Genomic DNA, 20193 nt, shown 5'->3' on the forward strand with positions numbered 1-20193 from the left:
ACAACCACAGATGTGTTCCAGATGGAGATTGTTGTTTTAATAAATACAGTATCTCACTGTATCTTCACTCCAAAATACAGACCTCATTTTTAATAAAATACTGCAGTAGCTCCAACGTGTTCACCCCTCCCCATATTCTCCTATTAGAACCAAACTTCACTCTAAACAAAGGGCCTGATTCAGAGCTGTTTGCCAAGCTGCGTATAGTCGCTGCCTAATGTGAGGTTAAATGTTACTCACCGCTTTGCTGAATGCATTCGCATATACATCCACGAGCATGCGGCCGCATGGATGAAAAATAATTCGATGGTCACTCACCATCAAATTATTTTTTTCGCCTTCGCTAGTAAAAGTCCATCTAGATGCGCATATTTGTGCATATGCAACCCCCTTACATCGGATGGGGTAGCAAATTCAGCTTACACTGAGTGGGTCTGAATCGCCCCCATAGTAAGAATTTACGATTTGTGTGGAACAGAAATCCCTTAAAGACACAGTTAAAGAGAGATTTCTTTTAGAGCAGGGCTCGACAAAACCCGGGGGCCAGGTCGCCATGGCGACCAGATTCTGCTTCCTGGCGACCAGATTTGCCAGGAAGCAGAACCCCCGGGCAGAGTGGTGGCTTTACAGCAGCGAGCCCCGCTGTGGGTTATACTGTTAGATGGCAGCAGCCGGCAGTGCAGGGCACAACTCTCCGGGCTGCCGGGAGAGGGACATGGAGAGGTTGGGAGCTGGCAGCAGCCTCTGCGTTAGCAGCGGGTCCCCGTGGCTTGCTATCCTTTCAGCACATACAGCAGCCTGGGGTGCCCGTTTCAGACACATAAACAGATGGCGCCACGGTGGGTTATGTTCATTATAACAGGCAGCCCAGCAGAGCGGTGCACAACTCTCCCGGCTGACGCTGCATCAGAGCAGGTCCGCTGCGCGACTATTACATAAGTCAAGGCGGATCACAAGCTAATCGGGAGCTACCAATGCTGCTCCGTGCTTGAGTTTTGAAATAGGTGCGCTGCGGACCTGCTCTGATGCAGCGGCAGCCGGGAGAGCTGTGCACCGCTCTGCCGGGCTGCCGCCGTGCTGGCTGTTATATTGAACATAATATCCCACTGCGGGGCCATCTGTTTACGTGTCTTTGTTTTAACAGGGGCACCCGAGGCTACTGTAAGTGCCGATAGTATAACCAGCCACGGGGAACCGCTGCTCACGCAGAGGCACCAGACACCTGAGGCACCAGACACCAGAGGCAAACCCCCGTCATTTTTTTCTCAGTCTGCCCCTGCCTGGCATCAAGCCAGAAACCCATAGCAATGAGCATGTAAGTAAGCAGCACTGTGGCATAATATGCCATGGGCATTACGTTGTGTGGTATTATATGTAATGGGCATTACGGTGTTTGGTTCACCGTGTAATGGGCATTGCGGTGTGTGTTGTATATGTAATGGTCATTATTGTGTGTGGTATAGTATGCAAAAGGTTTTTCGGAGTGTGGCATAATGTGTAATGGGCATTGTGGTATGTGACATATGTAATAGGCATTATGGTGTTACTTTTTGGCACACACTGTCACTATTTTTTTCTGGCTCCTACATTTTCATCCTGGCTCCTAGATTTTTTAGAAATTTGTCAAGCCCTGTTTTAGAGTAATTTTATAGAGATGATTTGGCAGAGCTGAGGAAATTTATACAAACTTTAACACCTACAATAATGGCTCAGCCTTTCAAAATTAGCCACAGCAGTTGTGTACGCATACAACTATGCTCAAATCATGTCAAACAGCCCTGTTTACTGTGCCACTGAATTTAGCGACGGGAGTGGTGGAAAAAAAGGCAGGTGTGTGGTGACCATCTTCTGGGGGGTGTCTCAACTGCTATCTCTTACACAGAAAACGTGGCACCAAAGTCTCAGATCCCACTGCCATAGTGTTACTCAGGTATTCAATTATCGAAGGATCCGAGTCCAGTGCTGGATGTTGCTTTGATCTGTGAAGCTGCTATTGGGTATCTCAATACATTTCCAGGCAGCTACAGCATAAGCATAATTTAGCTACATACAGGATTGTAGCAAACAATGCATTATCATAAATCTCTGAATCAGGCCACTTTTAGACTACAAGCAGTATGTAATTTAAAAAAAAAAAAAATCAAAGATTGGTTCAATAAGAGTGACTTGTACGTGAATGGTTATGCTTCATCTGTGAGATTGAGCGATAGGTGCGTCTCTGGGGGCTCAAGGCAGGGGCAGTGCAATAGCATAAGTGTTCTACAGACCAATGTCTATCTGAAGATGAAGCTGCGCAACCTCTTCCAAAAATATAACACTTTCACAGGTTTGGATGCTTTTTAAAGTTTGCTGCATCTCGCCCATGGAATAGGTATGAATCCCGCAACTTGCTCTACATTAAAGGGGATTTATATATATATATATTTTTAAACCAAACCAGGTTAGATTTGACTTTTAAATAATTATTTCTTTAAATCTACTGGTAAAATTGCACGAAGTACTGTATTACAGCAACTTGCAGGGCATTACATACTGTAAGGGTCTCCAACTGTTGCACATAATACTTGCCCACATTTATCGGAATGTGTGTCTCTGCAGCACTCTGCAGTATGTACTGTGAAGTTGCTTTTGTTCCATAAATAAGAACAGGGAAGGAAACAAACACAGGTCCTGGAAATGGGAGCAGTACATGTTTCTGTATTATCAAAGAATGGCAGGAAGCCACTGGAGATAGGAGAGTGGGAAATGACTCTCCTAAACTCTGGGAAATGTACCCAGGCAGGCCTCTAGACTTTCCCTTAAAGAAAGTATGAACACCTGTATTCGCTTCTGTATATCTGTCTGCACAGTGTAGAAATGTAGCCCTCAAGTTAGGTAAGATGTGAAGGATTGTAGGAGGGATTGGCACTGTGGAATTTGGCATTAACACAAAGGGATTCCTAGCAATTACACTATAGGTTTCAGGTTTTAAAGAGTAATCTGTTAAACTCTTTAAGCGTTTGAGTTCTTTTCTTTCACTTATGAGTGCAGTGCTTTAACCATTTCATTAACTCTTGTATCGAACAATATATTAGTATTCTATCCTTTAGGTTGTCAATTCCTTTACATAAATCAATATATTTCCATTTTATATGTAATCGTCATTTTCAAAAGGGGATTTGAGATCTAACCAAGTTATTCATATTCGCTGTGCATAATTATAAAAAAAAAACAAGGAAGGAAATTCATTTCCAGGCAATAGTAGTGTATTTTGAACTGGATCACTATCATATCTACAGTATATACATATTTATATGGTGCAACAGGGTATAAAGTAAAGTAAGGTTGTGACCTTAAATGTCTTCGCTGTCATCGTGCCAGACAAACCACCTCAGTGTGACCGGTCCTTTGATCCTCTGCTAGTACCTTTTTGCAGAAAATGCATCTACATCACAAAACAAAGCAACTAGGACACACCAGAAAACTGCTGTTTAATTAGATATTTAACACTTGCATAGCTTGCGCGACTACAGATTATATTCAAATTAGTGTCGGATCCATTCCGACATTCATGTGTTGGATTGGATTCAACACTACCTATTCAATCAGCGGCCAAAACCAAATGCCGGATTTGCCCGCTGCTGCTCACCTGGCAGGTGCCGGAACCGGGTGATGGAGGCGGACGGGAGGCAGCAGAGACCACAGGTAAGCTGCTGCTCACCTGGCCTGGCGGTGGGACAATGGCAGACGGGAGGTGCTGCTGCTCTCCTGATGCCATCCTCCCTGCCTCAATCTGACTTTTTGAGATTGCCAGACATGGGGCAAAAACCTGCTGGATTTGGCTGTGTTTCCAAAAAAATAGGTGGCTTAGCGGTATTCAACATTGGCGGTTTTTTTCTGACAGGTCGGAATGCTCAAACCTGTCATTAAAAAAACAGCCCTTATTGAATATGTCAGAACCCCTTCCGACCTATTTAAGTCGGAATCTTAAGTCTTTCCGCCAAGACGACAGTTCCGACAGCAATTGAATATACCTAGGAGTCTCTGAATCTCTATACGTCTTACAATGCAGAGACTGCAGTATTTTTCCATGACTTTTATACAAACTCAGATGCACACAGATAAATAAAAACACATTACACAAATGTAACAATTATGTTATATTTTTACCAATAACCACACAATGTGATATACCTGGATTACCCTAATGGAATACATCAAATGATACAGTGTTTATTATATTGAATTTTAAACCGCTGGATGGAAATCCATTTATATTTTGTACACAATTTATGTATGTCTTTTGTGTTATACCCCTTTCACACTGCACTTTTGAAACGGTATATTTCCGTTTTTTTCCCCATTTTAAAACGTTTAAGGCTGCAGTGTGAAAGTGCCAGAGTTGATTTGCCAGTTAAAGTTAACCGGTATTTCAACACGTTTAAAAAGCAGAGTCCTACACGTTTCAGAGCCGTTTTAAAGGCAGTGTGTGGCTCTATTTCTATGGCTTGAAACGTGTCCCTTGGGGGTTAAACGGGTTAAATGTGTGAATGGTATTAAATGCTTTTTAAAATGGTTTTCACCTGCAATGTGAAAGGTCTTAAGGTTCAGACCCGTTTTAAAGTCCCATTTCAGAATACAGGGTCAATACCCATTTCTGAAATGTGAAAGCAGTATTATATGTTGGTTTGTCCTTTTAATTAAGAATGAATAAAGAAGGGAGCACCGCAAGACTACTTTATCTATTGTGTATGTAAATATTTTTTTTTTCCCATATTGAATTTATGATCTCTTCATCCTTATACTCTGGCAAATTTACCTCTCTAGGCCTGTGCAGATATATGCTTTTTCTTTCTCTGACTATTATTTCTAACTAATCACTTTAAAACTCAACAAATCATTTCAGAATCTAAATTTTTTGTACCATTGTTCCTATTTGTGTTTAACTAAAGATTACTAATTAAACAGCTCATACATTAGCAGAAGGCACTTAGAAAAGAATACACAGATCATAGGTAAGAGCAAGCAAGCGGTGTTCTATATCACAAGGAATTTTTAAGACTTGACAGCAACTCTTTTTTTTTAAAAGTTGACAGACATAAGTTGAAGGGACTACAGCAAATCTCTGGACTTGACCAAAAATTCCTTGGTGGCCCCTAGCTCAGTTAAGAATCCAAAATCTGCATATTTGTTTTATAATGAATGGCAGCAGGAGAGAAGAGATTCTGGGGGGTATGCAATCCTCTGCTGCTGTTTCCGGATGCCTATTCAATGCTGTCTTTACCGACAGTATTGAAGAGTCATCACGGCAGAACAAGCCCGACTTTAAAAGCTGTCGGGCCCGTTCTGCCGATAACGGCAATGGATTGTCGCAATCCTGGCCGTATCTCGACAATCCACGGCCGTTTATGCGTACACTCCCCCTTTTTGTCGATCGGCAGATGGGACATTGAAATCTGCCTGCGGATTTGCTGTCAGGTCAGGATTACGGCTGTCGGAAGGGACCGACAGCAAATCGGCCTCAAACTGGGCTTTTGCAGGGTTCAGAAGAGTAGGAACCTATGATTTGAAGCAGCTCTAAAACATACAGTAAACAAAGCCCATTTGCCTATTTTAGCATGGCCAAATACAGTAGCAAAACTGTAGCAGGGCATTTTGGGATGTGTAGGTCAACAACAGCTGGAGTACTGAAGGTTCCCCATCCCTGTTCTACAGGAAGAAAATGGGCACATAAGGGTGTTTTTTTGCGGAATACATGCCAAGAACAGAACAGTGCCTCACTCTGCTCTAGTGTGCAAATACTAGATTTACTGCTATGGCACAAGATATTTCAGCACATGTCAACAATGAGGTATTCCAAAAAAAATTCCTCACCTGCTATTTTAGGTTTACTAAATCCTTTAATTAACATATGAACTATTTTCTAAATTAAAATATGTCCAATGGTAAGGATTAGCAGAACTTGTACTGAAAGCAGCAATACCAAGCTTTTCCATGAGCATAACTTGTGTGACACCTAATTATACAAATACCAGTAGCTTAAATAAGAGCCTTCTGTGGGCCACATTTGACACAAATAGTTTTCATGTTTTTGGTTTTCTTTTTATGTTTTCCCAAAATTTGCTAGATTTACTATCTGCATGGACATATATTGGTCATAGTAGCCTGTGGGGAGCAAAACAAGCTACCTTGCCCAAAGCATTGTGAGGGTATTGCGCCCATGAGGGTCTAGACTTGTACAGATGGTAATCGCAGAACAGTAAACATACAAGATTTGGCCCACAAAAGTGTGACAGCCATGTGGTGCCAACCTATTGCCTTTCGGCCATAACATTGTCTATCTTTAATACCACACACCTGCTAACCATGTGTTTTAGAAGGTACTGACACCAACAGAGGTGGTACAGTACAAACAGCTGAAGACTCTCTACACCAAGCTATATCTTGTGATTGGTGTGAGAGCTCAGCTTGAGAAACAATGTATATACCAATTTAAAACCAAATAGGCATGTTATTTACAGTATGTATGTATACCATGCAGGAAATTGGTAGCACTGTTCTCACAGTAAAGTTGTCCCTGTGACACAGACCCCTCTGGAATAAAGTTATCTGCAACCGCAAAGCACAGAGAAAATAAGCCTCATTTTACAGTAGTTGGAGTGGGATAACAGCCAAAACTGTGTGAAAGGCTTTCTGTGCCTGGAAATGTCATAGCAGCCAGTATAAGAGAGGCCTTTATGATACCAGGCATGGTAAACAGGAAGGGGAGCACAGAGAAAGGAGCCTGGGAGAGTTCAGTCAGTTAGACCCAAAATGAGTAAGGTATATTTTCAAATGTTGATAGGCGGAGGTTAAAAAGGCACTTATTTTACTACAAATAACAGGTGATGTAAAACCACCACAAGTATAAAGGACTCCTCTGCATTAATGGGAGGGGGGTTGTTAAAACAAAAGGCTAAACCCCCAATTTACTAATGTTTAGACATTATGGGTGAAATTTATGATGAGAGATTCAGAAAGTGAGAGATTTGGTAAGAAATCTCGAGTTTTTTAAAGCGGCAATCATTTACACTTCAAAATCAAGACGGTTTTGCAGTGTAAATTATTGCCGCTTTCAAGAAAATTGGTGATTTCTTACCAAATCTCTCACTTTCTGAATCTTTCATCCTATTAAATTTCCCCCAATATTTTAAAAATAACCACCTGCAGTCGTACTGCTGGTAGCGATAATAAATCCAGTTGAAGATTTGCACAGCTACTTAAATGCTAATTTTTACATGTATGACTACTAATCCCTCACTATGCAAATACCGACATGACTGTCAGTATGGGCATGTATAAAGTGTCAATGTGAATAAACAGTGCATCACCATTTTGGTGCCTAAGTTTAAATTGCCATTTAAGTTGATACAAAGTTCAAGGTTAATGCATTAGGAATTTCTATGAAACTGAGAAGAACAAAAATGCTGAAATAAAAAAAAATATTACATACAGGTATAGGCTGCAAGGAGAACAGGAAGTGCCTTTATAACAACAATTAGGGTTGTGATATACAGATGTAGTGCCTCTTAGCCAGCTCAGGGAATCATCAGATGCCCCGAGCTGGTGGAGAGGCTCCATCTGACGGGGACACGCTAGCGTCTCACACACATGCGCGTCCCCGTCAGCACGGCATCGGGGAGCAGTTTGTCTGCCCATCTCCGCTTCAGGGAGATGGTAAGGGAGTGGGAGTGAGACAGTGGGGATGCCAGGAGGTGCAGGGGCCCGGTGGTTAAGGGCTCTGAAGGAACGTGGAAGCTCCTCATGCTCCCCCTCCGTTGCCTGGCGTTGGATGGCGATTCTATCGCCATGAGCAATCTCCGATGGGAGCTGCTCCATCTGTAAAAGTAAGACAAAAGTTATAAAAGAGTTTAGGTACTTGTGTATTTTGGCGGCGCCCCCGATGTCCGTTGTACGATGAACGGATCGCATCGCATGCCATGCACCCGATGGCATACGATGCAACGCGATTTTGCCCCCCTATACGATTAAAAATCGTATAGGCACCCTAAAGGGTGCTTTTGAGCACCCTAATGGGTGCTTACAATGTTAAATGCACCCCCACACCACCCCCCCCACTATAAACGTGAACCCGAAGCGTGGCGAGCGCAGCGAGCCCGCGAGGGGCGTCGGTACGCGTCCTACGACCTTTTCATACCCCCACTATCCACGTCGGCGTGGAGTTGAGAATAGAATAGTGTGGCGAGTGCAGCGAGCCACCGAGCCCGAAGCGTGGCGAGCGGAAGCGGATACCTTCACAGGTAAACGCGTCCCTTCGCGGGCTTCACAGGCTCGCCACGCTTTGGGCTCGGTGGCTCGCTGCGCTCGACACACTATTCTGTTCTCAACTCCACGCCGACGTGGATAGTGGGGGTATGAAAAGGTCGTAGGACGCGTACCACTGCGCTCGCCACGCTTCGGGTTCACGTTGATAGTGGAGGGGTGGCGTGGGGGTGCATTTAACATTGTAAGCACCCATTTGGGTGCTTTACATTGTATAAGCACCCATTAGGGTGCTTATACAATGTTTAATCGCATCGCATCGTATGCCATGTACAATGGCATACAATTTCAAAATTGTATGCCATCGTGCACTATCGTACGATATCGCGTCGCATCGCATACCATCGTATGCGTTATGGTATGCGATGCGATGGGCGCCGCCAAAATAGACAAGTACCAGAGTTTAATTTGCACTAAATTAAAGCTTTTGTTCACCACTTTGTCTCACTTTGTAAATTAGATTAAAATCCCTTTCAGACCGCTAAAGCAACCCGGGCTATTTGTTGTGTCAACCCAGGTCAGACAGACCTGTGTCAAAATCCCGGATGTGATCTGACATTTGCAGCATGAAACGGGTATAAGTGACTTGAAAGGACCAAGAGGCTCAGAATCTATAGATACCAGTATCTTCTATTACTGTGTTGTATCCAATCCCTAGCTCAGCTGATCAATCTACAGCCTCTTTAAATCACCTATTCTATTAATAGATATATTTCCTCCCACACACATATGGTAAGAAGAGGTTTAAATAATGCAGTAATACATCAAGCCGTCAGTCAGTGTAACATTTCTGCAAGAACCTACAGAAGTGAATCTCCTCATTATAGAGATGCTTACCATCAGTGTGACTTTTCTTTCTAAGCTCATGACATATCTGTTAGTCACAAAATGATCACAGAGACAAAAAAGTGTGGATGTACAGAAAGGCAAATTTATTAGTATACTTCCCTAGCAACAAAAAGTTTGAATGCTCATTCTGACAAATAAAATAATTTACAATAAATTAGTTTTACTGCATTCCAAAAATAAAATGTATAATTCAGAACCAAACTGTCATGTTTCTGTCCCTGTCCCCCCAGGGCTTCTTGAGAGGCTTGTCTTCACTCATGTCACACAACCTATTGGACACGAATGAGTCTGGCTTTTATTAAAAGCGCTCACAGAGACAGCACTGACTAATTAAGGTGGTCAGAGCTTTGACCACTGATAAATTTAAAGGCAATTTCTGACTTTTAATTCTCCTGACTTCTGTATTTGACTCTGTGGACCTCTCTCATACTAATCCTTTTAGGACACTGAGCCTGATTTAAAGTTGATCTGTATTGTGCAAATCCAAAACCCTATCGATTATCGAATGACTGCACATGTGCACGGATTGTTGCAAGCATGCATGAGCCAAAATAAGAGTCAAAAATAGCAAAAATATCTAAATGCATTTATACAATTTGACTGACAGGAAGTCGGTGTTTGGAGGATGGACACCTGCCATAATTTGGGAGTGTCAGGAAAAAAGCAGGCGTGCCCAAGTGTTTTAAAGGGGGTCTGTGATGTCAGCACAGGCTTCAATTAGCCTGTCCCTGTCACAGAGATGTGGAAGGGTCAGACACACATTTGTACAGACTGAAAATATTATTTGATGGTTTGTGAATTGCGTATAGATGTGCAGGTAATAGCGATCCAGTCACAATTCTCTCACAGACTTCAATGTGGCAGGTTCACTTTCTGTGTTGGAAGTGGCTATGTACTTGCAGTTATATGCAAGTTTGCAGATGAGCGATCAGGTCTGAATTAGGCTCATTGTCCTATCCCAGCTACATACATAGGGGGGTATTCATTCCTTGTCGTGCTTCAGCATCAATCTCCCAACGGGGGAGATGGCTGCGGGGCCCTATTCAATGATGTCTTCACTGACAGCATTGAACAGGGCTTCTCTGCAGAACGAGCCCAACGCTCGTTCTGCCTAGAAAAGCTGGAGATAGGCGAGCTCCCGGCCGGAGCTCGTCTCTTTCCGTCCTCAACACGCGGCCACGCCCCCTTCTCGCCGCTCGGCGGCCGGGACATTGAATCCCGACCGCCGAGCTGCAGTCGAGCAAAGCAAGAACGGGACAGGGGCACGGCTGTCGAGCTTGCTCGACAGCCGTGCCCCTGACATTGACTACCCCCCATAACCTCCATAAGTTATACTATCCAATTACCTCCCAACGCTAAACAGTTGGCACTCCATATGTAGTCTTTCTACTCTCACACAACCTACTGAGCCAGGGCCAACATGCTGCTACAGAGTAATATAGCCCATTAAGAACCTTTGCAAGCCAGCAGGACCAGATTGTAATATGTAGTGTTTGTGTAGTGTTCACTCTATGATTTTATTTGCAAATTAATTTTTTTATGGTCAACATTTTGGACACAATGTGATGCTGCTGCACAGCATTTTATGAATTGGGGCACTAAAGTCCTGTTATATAGTATATATTTACCCTCTTCATCTTTAATCCTCCACATGCGGTGTTCAATGCATTCATTATGCCCCTTCATTGTCCATTAGACTACCGTATACCCTTTTTTTCCACCTACAAGCAGGATTGCACCTGGGACTTTGTACTTGTGCTCCAACCCAGCTTGTAACCCCTTTCCAACTAAAGTCCCCATCCGACCTAATTCTGGGTGGGTGACGTCATCGGAGACGAGTCCTGAGCCGGCTCAAGCACAGGCTATTGCACAGCAGTGAACAGTTAGATAGGTTGAACCAGCGTTTAAACCTGCTCACTACATGGGTTGAAATGCCGGGTCTAACGACCTGGGTCATTTTTACTGGGAATGTTTGCTCTGCCTGAGATCACGGGTTTTGGCACACTCCCGTGCAAAAACCCAGGATATTTAGGCTAGTGGAAAAGGGGAATTACATGTCCCGTCAATGTCCATGGGACAACCTCACATGCTGCTTAAATAACCATCATCAGAAATGGCCATTCAATTAGGTGGATGAGGGAGTTTCTTTTGCACAAAACATTTTCATTGTACCCAGACATATTAAGTGTAAATAAGGACATGTGAAGATTCATACTTAAATAAGGGAGTCTAATAATATGGAGATGACTGCTCATATGGTGGAATTCAATGCTCTGACTGAGCGGTGACGATAACTCGCCGTCAGAGTATTCAACTGCCTCCAATTCACTCGCCCTTTCCACCTCGTTGGTTCTTTTCAGCAAGGTGGAAAGGGTGAGTGTGCCCATTAAAACAGCAGGACTCACCACAAAATGCAGCGGATTCGCTGCATTTGTGGCAAACCTCTCCGGTTAAGGGGAAAACATTGAATATGGCGAGGGGGTTGGATGACAAGGATGGCTTTTTCTCACCAAAAATAAGCCATCCTTGCCGTACAAACCCCCCTCACGGTGGAATTGAAAATACACCTCTTACTGGGGCAGATGTATTAAGCCTTAACAAGAGATAAATACAAGGGTGGTAAGGAGAGATAAACGTCCAGCCAATCAGCATCTTACTGACTTTTTTCAAACACAGCCTGTAACATGGCAGTTGGCAGCTGATTGGCTGGACGTTTATCTCTCTTTATCACCCTTGTATTTATCTCTTGTTAAAGCTTAATACATCTGCCCCAATGTTTGCAAAAAAATATTAAAAGCTTTAAAAGGGTTTCTTAGAAGCTTAGTTTTCCTCATTGAAGAGGCAAAAACAGAATACAAGGGGACTAGATGGGTACAAATACAGAAAATAAATGCATAAGATGGGACAACATCAGAGACTACTATAGAAGTGCATAAACCTTTCTAACTTCCTTGAACAATGTCACCATAAGGAGAAATGATGTATGTAACAGAATATACATCACTATATAACATGCTGAAATTATCTTGTATAATGACTAAAGTATCCAGTAGGAACTCATGCACAAAGAAACCCTTAGACGACATTTAGAAGGTCCATGTTTGGCTATATTGCATGGAAAAGCCAGACAAAGAAATCTCAGTTTTGCTGAACTGGTCTTTGTGGTTTTTCCCTGGCGGTCTGTCACTTCTGCTGCCGGCCACAGCTCCAGATGCTGATGAAATCACTGCCTCACACACTAAACACTTCCTATCCTGTGGCTGGTTCAGCCCAACCCACCCTCCTTCCTGGCCTGCTGATGGGGTTTTCTAAAAATCAAGAGAAAAATAAAAACACAGGAACAAGAGAGGATTTAACTACTGCATCACCAGAAGCCAGCGACTTCCAATGTTATTAAACGAATTGTGATAAACCCAATAAATAGGTTTACTTACAAATATACAATTACATATCAATACTTTTACTGAAAAAGACTTAAAAAAAAAAGAAAAGAAAAACTGCTTTCTCATAAAAGCACAGTGATTAATTACACTATACATAGACCTTACCTTATACAACCTGTAACTTTCATTTGGTTTGCTTGACAAAAAATAAATGTGCTTATTTCCATAAGAAGGCTGTGGCCTAATGTAGCAATAACACTAGCTGCATAGAAGGTGCTGCTAAATAAAGGAGTAAATACTGGTTGGTTGCTATGGGCAACATCCCATCTTTAATAGAACTTCCAGAGTTAAACCCCTTCAACTCTAAATTGTAGAGAACAGGGTAATCAGAAAGTTCCAGATCTGCTGCCCCTTTCCAAATCATAAAAACACCACTATATACAACATACTGCATTTATTTAGTCATTGACTTACTCTGGGCAGTACCAAGGATGATGCAGTTGGTGCATCAAATTGCCCAACTGGTGGCAAAATGGTAGTGCTGTATGTGTCGTATGAACAGCCTGGTGATTGTGTAAAGGCACTGCTATCAGCTTGGTTCTCTCCCCCTCCTTCATGCTGTCAAATTGAACAGGAGTTAAATCATTTATACCATTTTCACACCACACCTTGGTCCCAGGTTATTGCCAGGTTGACGTGTTGACCTGGGTCGAGGTGCGGTGTGAAAGCACCAAAGCTTATAACCTGGGTCAACTGAATAAGCAATTCAACCCAGCTTATAAGAAGGGTTAAACCCGGGTTGCACTCTGTATACTGGGCCAACCAAGGATTAATGTGAAAGTACTGGACCTGGGATCGAGGTCCCAGGTCCGACCCAGACTTGCAATGTGAAGGGTTATGAGGGAGTGGAGTAGCTACCAAGAGAGCACAGTAAAGTCCAGAATATTGGTAGTCTATAAAGGTGTGTTTTTTTTTTTTTTACTTCACATAGAATTTCTCTGACTTATGCACGCTGTATCAATAAGTTGTAAGTAGAAGCAGACATTTATGCTAACCGTTAAAAAAAAATAAAAAACACAAAGCAAATAATTACCCAGGCCAGAAATGTCTACTATAAGAATACATATTAATAGGTAGAGAGCCATAAACCTAAATGTAGAGAGAATTACTGTATTATAAAAAATACAGATGGGGTAAGAGGTTAGCTGAGAAAGGAAGGATGAATACCGGGAAAGCTAGGAGAAGGAAATACTGACTAAGGCCCCGTACACACCAGAACGATCCTGATTGTTAGTAGATCGTTAACAGATTGTGTGATGGTCGCACGATCTGTTGGAGCACACGATCTGCTAACAATCTGCATCCAATCTGATCCCAATCCGATCTGAGTCTGTATCCAGTTGAATGGATCTTTTAGAGAACCTACCAGAAGCAGGTAGGATCTGTATAACGACTGCGGGGACGCGCATTGGATTGGAATTGGATCGGAATTGGATGTAAACATGCCCAATCTACATACAATCTGCATGCAATCGGTCGGAATTGGATCCAGATTGATGGAATTGAGCCCTAATCGTTCTGGTGTGTACCCCCCTTACACTGACAGTGATGTCTGTCATGTTCTTACTAAATTAGTGCTGTCTATATGTGATTCAAAACTTATTACAGCGCAAGGTCTATATATTTTCAAATAATTTAATTATATGGATGTGTATGCATCCTCCTTGCACAATAACAACCGCAAAACTAATTCACCGTGTTCACAATAACCATGACACACTATGAATGATGTCGCACCAACATGGGTATTGCAGGGTGAAAGCCTGATTGGCCAAGTACACCCCTTAAAGCAGGCATGTCCAAACTGTGGCCCTCCAGCTGTTGTGAAACTACACATCCCAGCATGCCTTGCCATAGTTTTAGCATTCCCTAATAGCAAAACTGTGGGATTTGTAGGTTCACAACAGCTGGAGGGCCATAGTTTGGACTTGCCTGCCTTAATGGGTGAAAAATGACTTCTTCAGATATGGCAAAATAGTATTCAAGTGATGCCTTCTTGTTGCCCATTAGCTAGGAGGTGTACACCGAAAAATTAGCACAGTAGCAGTAACTATGTTGAATAGATTTAAATCCCCTTCACTATACATAATTTTGCTCAAATTCAGAGCCAAAATATGAAGCAGAACATTAGCATTTGGACCACAGGGGACATTGTTCAATCAGCAATTAAATAGAAACAGCAAGAAAAAAAAAGAATTAACAGCATCAGTAATTATTTCTGAATTATTACACCACTGGAATAAGTCCATAGAAGTGGGATAGAAGTAGATACTTGTGTAATTTAATTTAGTTTAATATAAATCAGGCAGCGTTAGCCTATAGAGATCTAAAGGATTTGCATGAGCCTAATTTCAAACCAATCTTTAGAGCCCAAGAGATACAAATGTAAAGTACTCAACTAACAGCAGCTGCCACGGAAACGGCTCAGGCAATACTAACTTATGGGCCACTGCGGCTGATCACAACACAGGATGAAAACAAACTCTGTTTCTAACAAATGCATTTAAATATTTACTGCTCTGAGCCCTTATTAAGGCATTTAAATCAGCTCAGAGGTTTAATCTTGGCACACAAGCATTTCTCCGTCCTGCTGAAGAGCTCAAAGCTTGGCTGCGATTCTGCAAATAGCCATATTGGGAAGTGAAATCCTTGAATAGCGTGCAGATAACATGTGGATCGGTTAGTCTCACTAGGATGCAAACTAAGAAAACAAATAAAGCACTGATACCGGTATATGTATATATATATTGGATCTTGTGGGTCGTAGTTATCTTGTGTTATCTAATAAATAAATATCTAATAAATATCTTAATAAATAATAATTGTGTGATTGACTCCGCATGTACCTCTAAATCAGACCCAATGTCGATGTCAAACGCAGTGGAACAATTGTTCGGCCACTGGGCACCTGCTTTTATTGAACAGCTCGGTGTTTGGGACATGTAACAGAGGGGTGGAGGAAAGAAAAATGCAATAGTGTAGGAACCGTTTAATGGCCATTACCTAGTAAGCCAATCAATTTCCTTCACAGCTGGAGATGCCCAGACATCTTAATACAGTCACTCAGTCAGAAGAAATATTTTAAAAACAAGAAAGTAGCAGGTTCCCCATGAGCACTTAGGGGGAAATTTACTACAAAGGGAGTTCTATTTCACATGGGATGTTGCGATGGGCAACCAATCAGGTACAATCTATTATTTTCTAGAAGGTGCTAAATAAGTAGATTCTGATTGGTTGCCCATAGCAACATGCCCTGTAAAATAGAACTGCCATTTAAGCATATTTTGGCCTTAGTATGGCTGTAAAGTTCCTTGTCAAAGTGGCACTAAAAGATTCTGTGCATTGCACTTATATAGAACAAAGGGACTGATACATGTTTGTAAGTAAAGCAAAAAACAAGAAAATGGGCAATACCATGCTGCACTGCAGATGGAGCAGATGTAACATGTGCAGAGATATTTAGATTTGGGTAAGGTGTGTTTAAACAGAAATCTAAATTGCAGTGCAAAAATAAAGCATTTCTGGGCTACATGCAAAGATAGATATATTTACCTGCACAGAAAACATATCAATGTATTTGTGTACGTTTACATGGTTTGTGGGACACATCATGTGCAGCAGGGACGGAAGGTCGCTGAACACATCGTAAGGAGGCCTGCGGGTGCTTCTCCCGTCAATTTAATTGCATGTTGCTATGAGATCCAAGGCAGTGCCTTCTTTCCCATTGGGCTTAATAGGCAGGTGCCCAGGGGCCCAAGGATTCTAGGGGTCACCCCAATGGGGAAGACGGCACAATTTACTTGATTTAAAATAAATTCCAAATTTATCATAAAAATTATGTTATCCTAGGATTGCCATAAAAAATGCTAAGACGATAGGGTGCCGTGATTCAAGAAAGTTTGGGAACCACTGGACTAATAGATAAAAATTACCACTGGACTCATGAAGTCATGATGGGCTTGTGGGCTAATATGTTGCAATGTTTCATATGGGAGTCACATGTTTGACACCCACTACAGTTTTAAAACAAACATTTTCCTTTTCTCATATTTATTTTAATATATGACTATTACTTTTTCAATTAATAACTATTACTTTATACCTGAATGGTCAAATGACAGGCCAGTGCTTGCTGCACTCCCAGGCAGCATTTCGAGCAGGGTATTAGGGATAAGTCTTGAACCCACAATGATGGGTTCCCTGACACGGCACAGACACTACGTCACCGTGCCTGTCAGTAGTATGAGGGTAGTTCTGGTACTCTTGAAGCTTTTGATATGATTGAAGATGATGCCCCCTTGCATGCAGGGCAAGTAGCAAGGGGCTTGTGCAGTGGTTGGGAAGTTCCTTGTTTAGAGGTGGTGGATGTTTCCAGACAGCAATGCTGAGGACTGAGGATGTCGGCCAGTAGAATTTGTCTCTGACTGGGGTGGGGTGTCTGTGCATTCAGGGGCCCTAGCGTACTGAAGAGCAGAGTAGCAGTGACTGATCCCTGAGCCTGAGCCTTTGAGAGAGATTGATGCACATTGCCTGCCAATCCTAACTGACAGGTCCCAGTAGCTCACCCCAGCTGCTGGTTACCATAGAAAGTCTGACCCCCTCTACACAACTGACTGTCACTGTCCAAAGCTGTCCACCCTTCTTACTCTAGCCCTCACCTCTCCAGCACCTGCAGACAGAACAGCCCTCTACCTAGCCAGCTGTCCGCCACCATCAGCTGCCACTCAGCAGCCTAAACTCCACAAGAGCCCCAGTAGCCACTAAAAGCCAAAAAGACAGTGCCCAGGGCCAGATTAACAATGGAATGGATGGAGCTCCAGCTCCAGGCCTCCACATAAATATTGACCCAGTAGTATGGCATTATGACGATAACAGGACACCTAGCTGGCCACATGATCAGTCATAAATGCTAAAATGGTATATCAAGATTTTTTTTTACAAAATTCTGCAATTGTTCTATTTTTATTTCTTTTTTGAGACACTGGGTCTGATAGTATAAGGGTGTACACACTACACAACACTGGTTACAGCTCCTACCATTCTCATTATAGATCCGTACAACATTTTCAGCCCTAGGCCGTTCACCAGGCCCTTGGAGCACCTGTTGCCTACAAAGAGTGGAGGTGGCTGTTTTGTGTGGCTTTTAGGCTGATGAAGAGAATATAGATCCCCCTGCTTTGCATAGGTCGGAGGTGCACTTTATATTTAAATGTAATCCTAAAATAAAACCAACCCTGATTCTAATGTTCATACTAGGGTTCTGTTTGGGCAGGGCACTGACTATTATGGGAGACAAAACTGCGTGTGCAGTCAAGGGTGTGACCTCTTGAGGATGGGGTGTGTGACTAGGAGGGTAGGCCCCTTTAAAATCACACTGGTGGCATGCCCAGCACTCCCGGAGATGTTGGGCTTCCCCCAAGCTATCACATCATTACAACCTGTTAGACTAGGACAAGAGAACATCTTTGTATAAATGTTAAAGCTTGTTCTTCGTTTTAGAGCAGTGGGGGCAGAACAACCTTAGAAGTCTATTTACTAAGCCTTGGAGGGCAATAAAGTGGACTTAAATAAATAAAGCACTGGTCGATCAGCTCCTAACTGCCATGTCACAGGCTGTGTTTGAAAAAACATGACATTTAAGAGACGGTTGGCACAATGGGGTAAATTTATTAAACATCGATATGGGGGGTGGGGATGATCAGTGCATGTTATGTGCTCTGATAAATCTTTGCCCCATGTATTAACCAACAGTATGTGGTAAATGGCATGGACGCATACATTAGTGATGCCACCTTAAAGCTAGGGTGCAAATATGCGCTGACCGATCAGACACCTGCAGCTATCGCTTTTGACAGCTGAAGGTGTCAGTGCCCAATCTCCACAGCAGGGAAAGCGTTAATGCATCTTTTCTGTGTACTGTCCTGCCTCATTCTCAGTAAGGAAGCAATGCAGGAAGTTCTATGGCAGCACTATACATCTGCCACTTTATCTCTGTCCTTTTTATCTCCATCCAAGGCTTCATAAATAGACCCCTTCGTATGGGAATATTTTAAACTGATGAGTGTTAAAGCTGCAGATACATTTATTCCAGATAAGAATGTGATATCTTATTTATTTTACTTAACAGAGATTCTTTAGGCAAACTTCCATATAAAATCACTCCAGGAACAGATATCGTTCTGGTGGAAATTGTTTACAAGCATGAAATGACTGGAGGAAATTTGGTAATCACAAGAGGAAATGCAATGAAACTGGAAAGACCGTGACAAATAGTAAATAGATTTAAAAGTAAGCGAAATGACAGATCAAGGCCAACTCAGTCTTGTGGCACAAATCAGGAGGAGCAATAATTAAGAACAAACTCAAAGGAATGTAATAGTCCTCCCACTCCTGTCTGTTTGACGTAAATAAGAACAAGGTCCTTATAGCTATAGGACACACCACTTTGGAAGAAGCCACTATTTGTTATTTATTGAACCAGTAAAGTACAGGTGCCGGATGTCTCACTGACAGTCGAGATACCAACGGTCGTTTGTCTGACAATGGAATCTCGACTGTTACAAGGCTGACAGTTGGGATCACGACTTATAGGGCTTTTTTTTTTTTCTTTGTGGGGGTCCACAACCCCCAGAGGGAGAATAGAATAGGTGGCAAGCGCAGCTAGTCTGCAAGGGGCTTGATTGCGCTCGCCCCCCTGTCCGGCTCCTGTCAGTCGGGTTTCCGAAGAAACACCCATCGGAATCTCAACTGTTGACGCCTTATACCATACCCGTAAGTACCATATTCCAGTAAGAACCATTGGGATTAGGAGAGTATTGCCATTTGTCAGTGCAGGAGGACTTTCCTTGGGATGGGATATGGCATCTGGTCAGTGTAGTATCTTGATAATGTGTATATGATGTCAGAATCTACCACCGGTCTCTGGCTCCAGAAAAATGCAGCTCCGAATACTACGCAATGCTCTAATGTAACACTGAGGGTCAAAGTGAAACATGCACAAATACACTACTATGGAGGTTTACCTTTCAATTGAGAGATTTTCCCAAGGTGCCCCAATCAGCTTAATAATAATGAAACAAGATTATTATCATTCGGGAGGGGGGGGGGGGGGTGATTGGAGAAGTGACCCATGCCAAACAATCGGCACTGAAGTAACATCTATCATTTGCATAATATAAAATTACACAGAGCGGCTGTTTGGTTGCCACAAGCAAACTCTCCAATTGCTCACTTCTCCTCTCTTATCGCTGCTTCATATATAAGCCACATTGTTCCCCACTGGTGACACAGAACATACCTTTATTGCCTCGATAACAAGATCTCTGGCTTCTAGTTCTCCTTCTAGAATGCTCAATAGTGTCAGCAATTCCGGTTTGCTGAGCTTTTCAAGATTCATTGTCATTATTCTTTACTATTGTATTTTAGCAGTGGAACAATTGTTCGGCCACTGGGCACCTGCTTTGATTGAACAGCTCGGTGTTTGGGACATGTAACAGAGGGGTGGAGGAAAGAAAAATGCAATAGTGTAGGAACCGTTTAATGGCCATTACCTAGTAAGCCAATCAATTTCCTTCACAGCTGGAGATGCCCAGACATCTTA

The 20193-nt window shown here is 42.6% G+C and overlaps 1 protein-coding gene across 1 annotated transcript in view; it reads right to left on the reverse strand.

Annotated features, from left to right (window-relative positions):
- Positions 1-19989, reverse strand: part of CTTNBP2NL (CTTNBP2 N-terminal like) — a 43178-nt gene extending 23189 nt beyond the window's left edge. The window contains exon 1 of the mRNA XM_083172790.1: positions 19891-19989. Coding sequence (XP_083028916.1) covers positions 19891-19989 — 99 coding nt within the window. The remainder of the gene's footprint in view (positions 1-19890) is intronic.
- Positions 19990-20193: the final 204 nt, after the last annotated feature.

This window comes from Crinia signifera, chromosome 2, assembly GCF_055691185.1.
Source record: "Crinia signifera chromosome 2, ASM5569118v1, whole genome shotgun sequence".
NCBI classification, from domain to species: domain Eukaryota; kingdom Metazoa; phylum Chordata; class Amphibia; order Anura; family Myobatrachidae; genus Crinia; species Crinia signifera.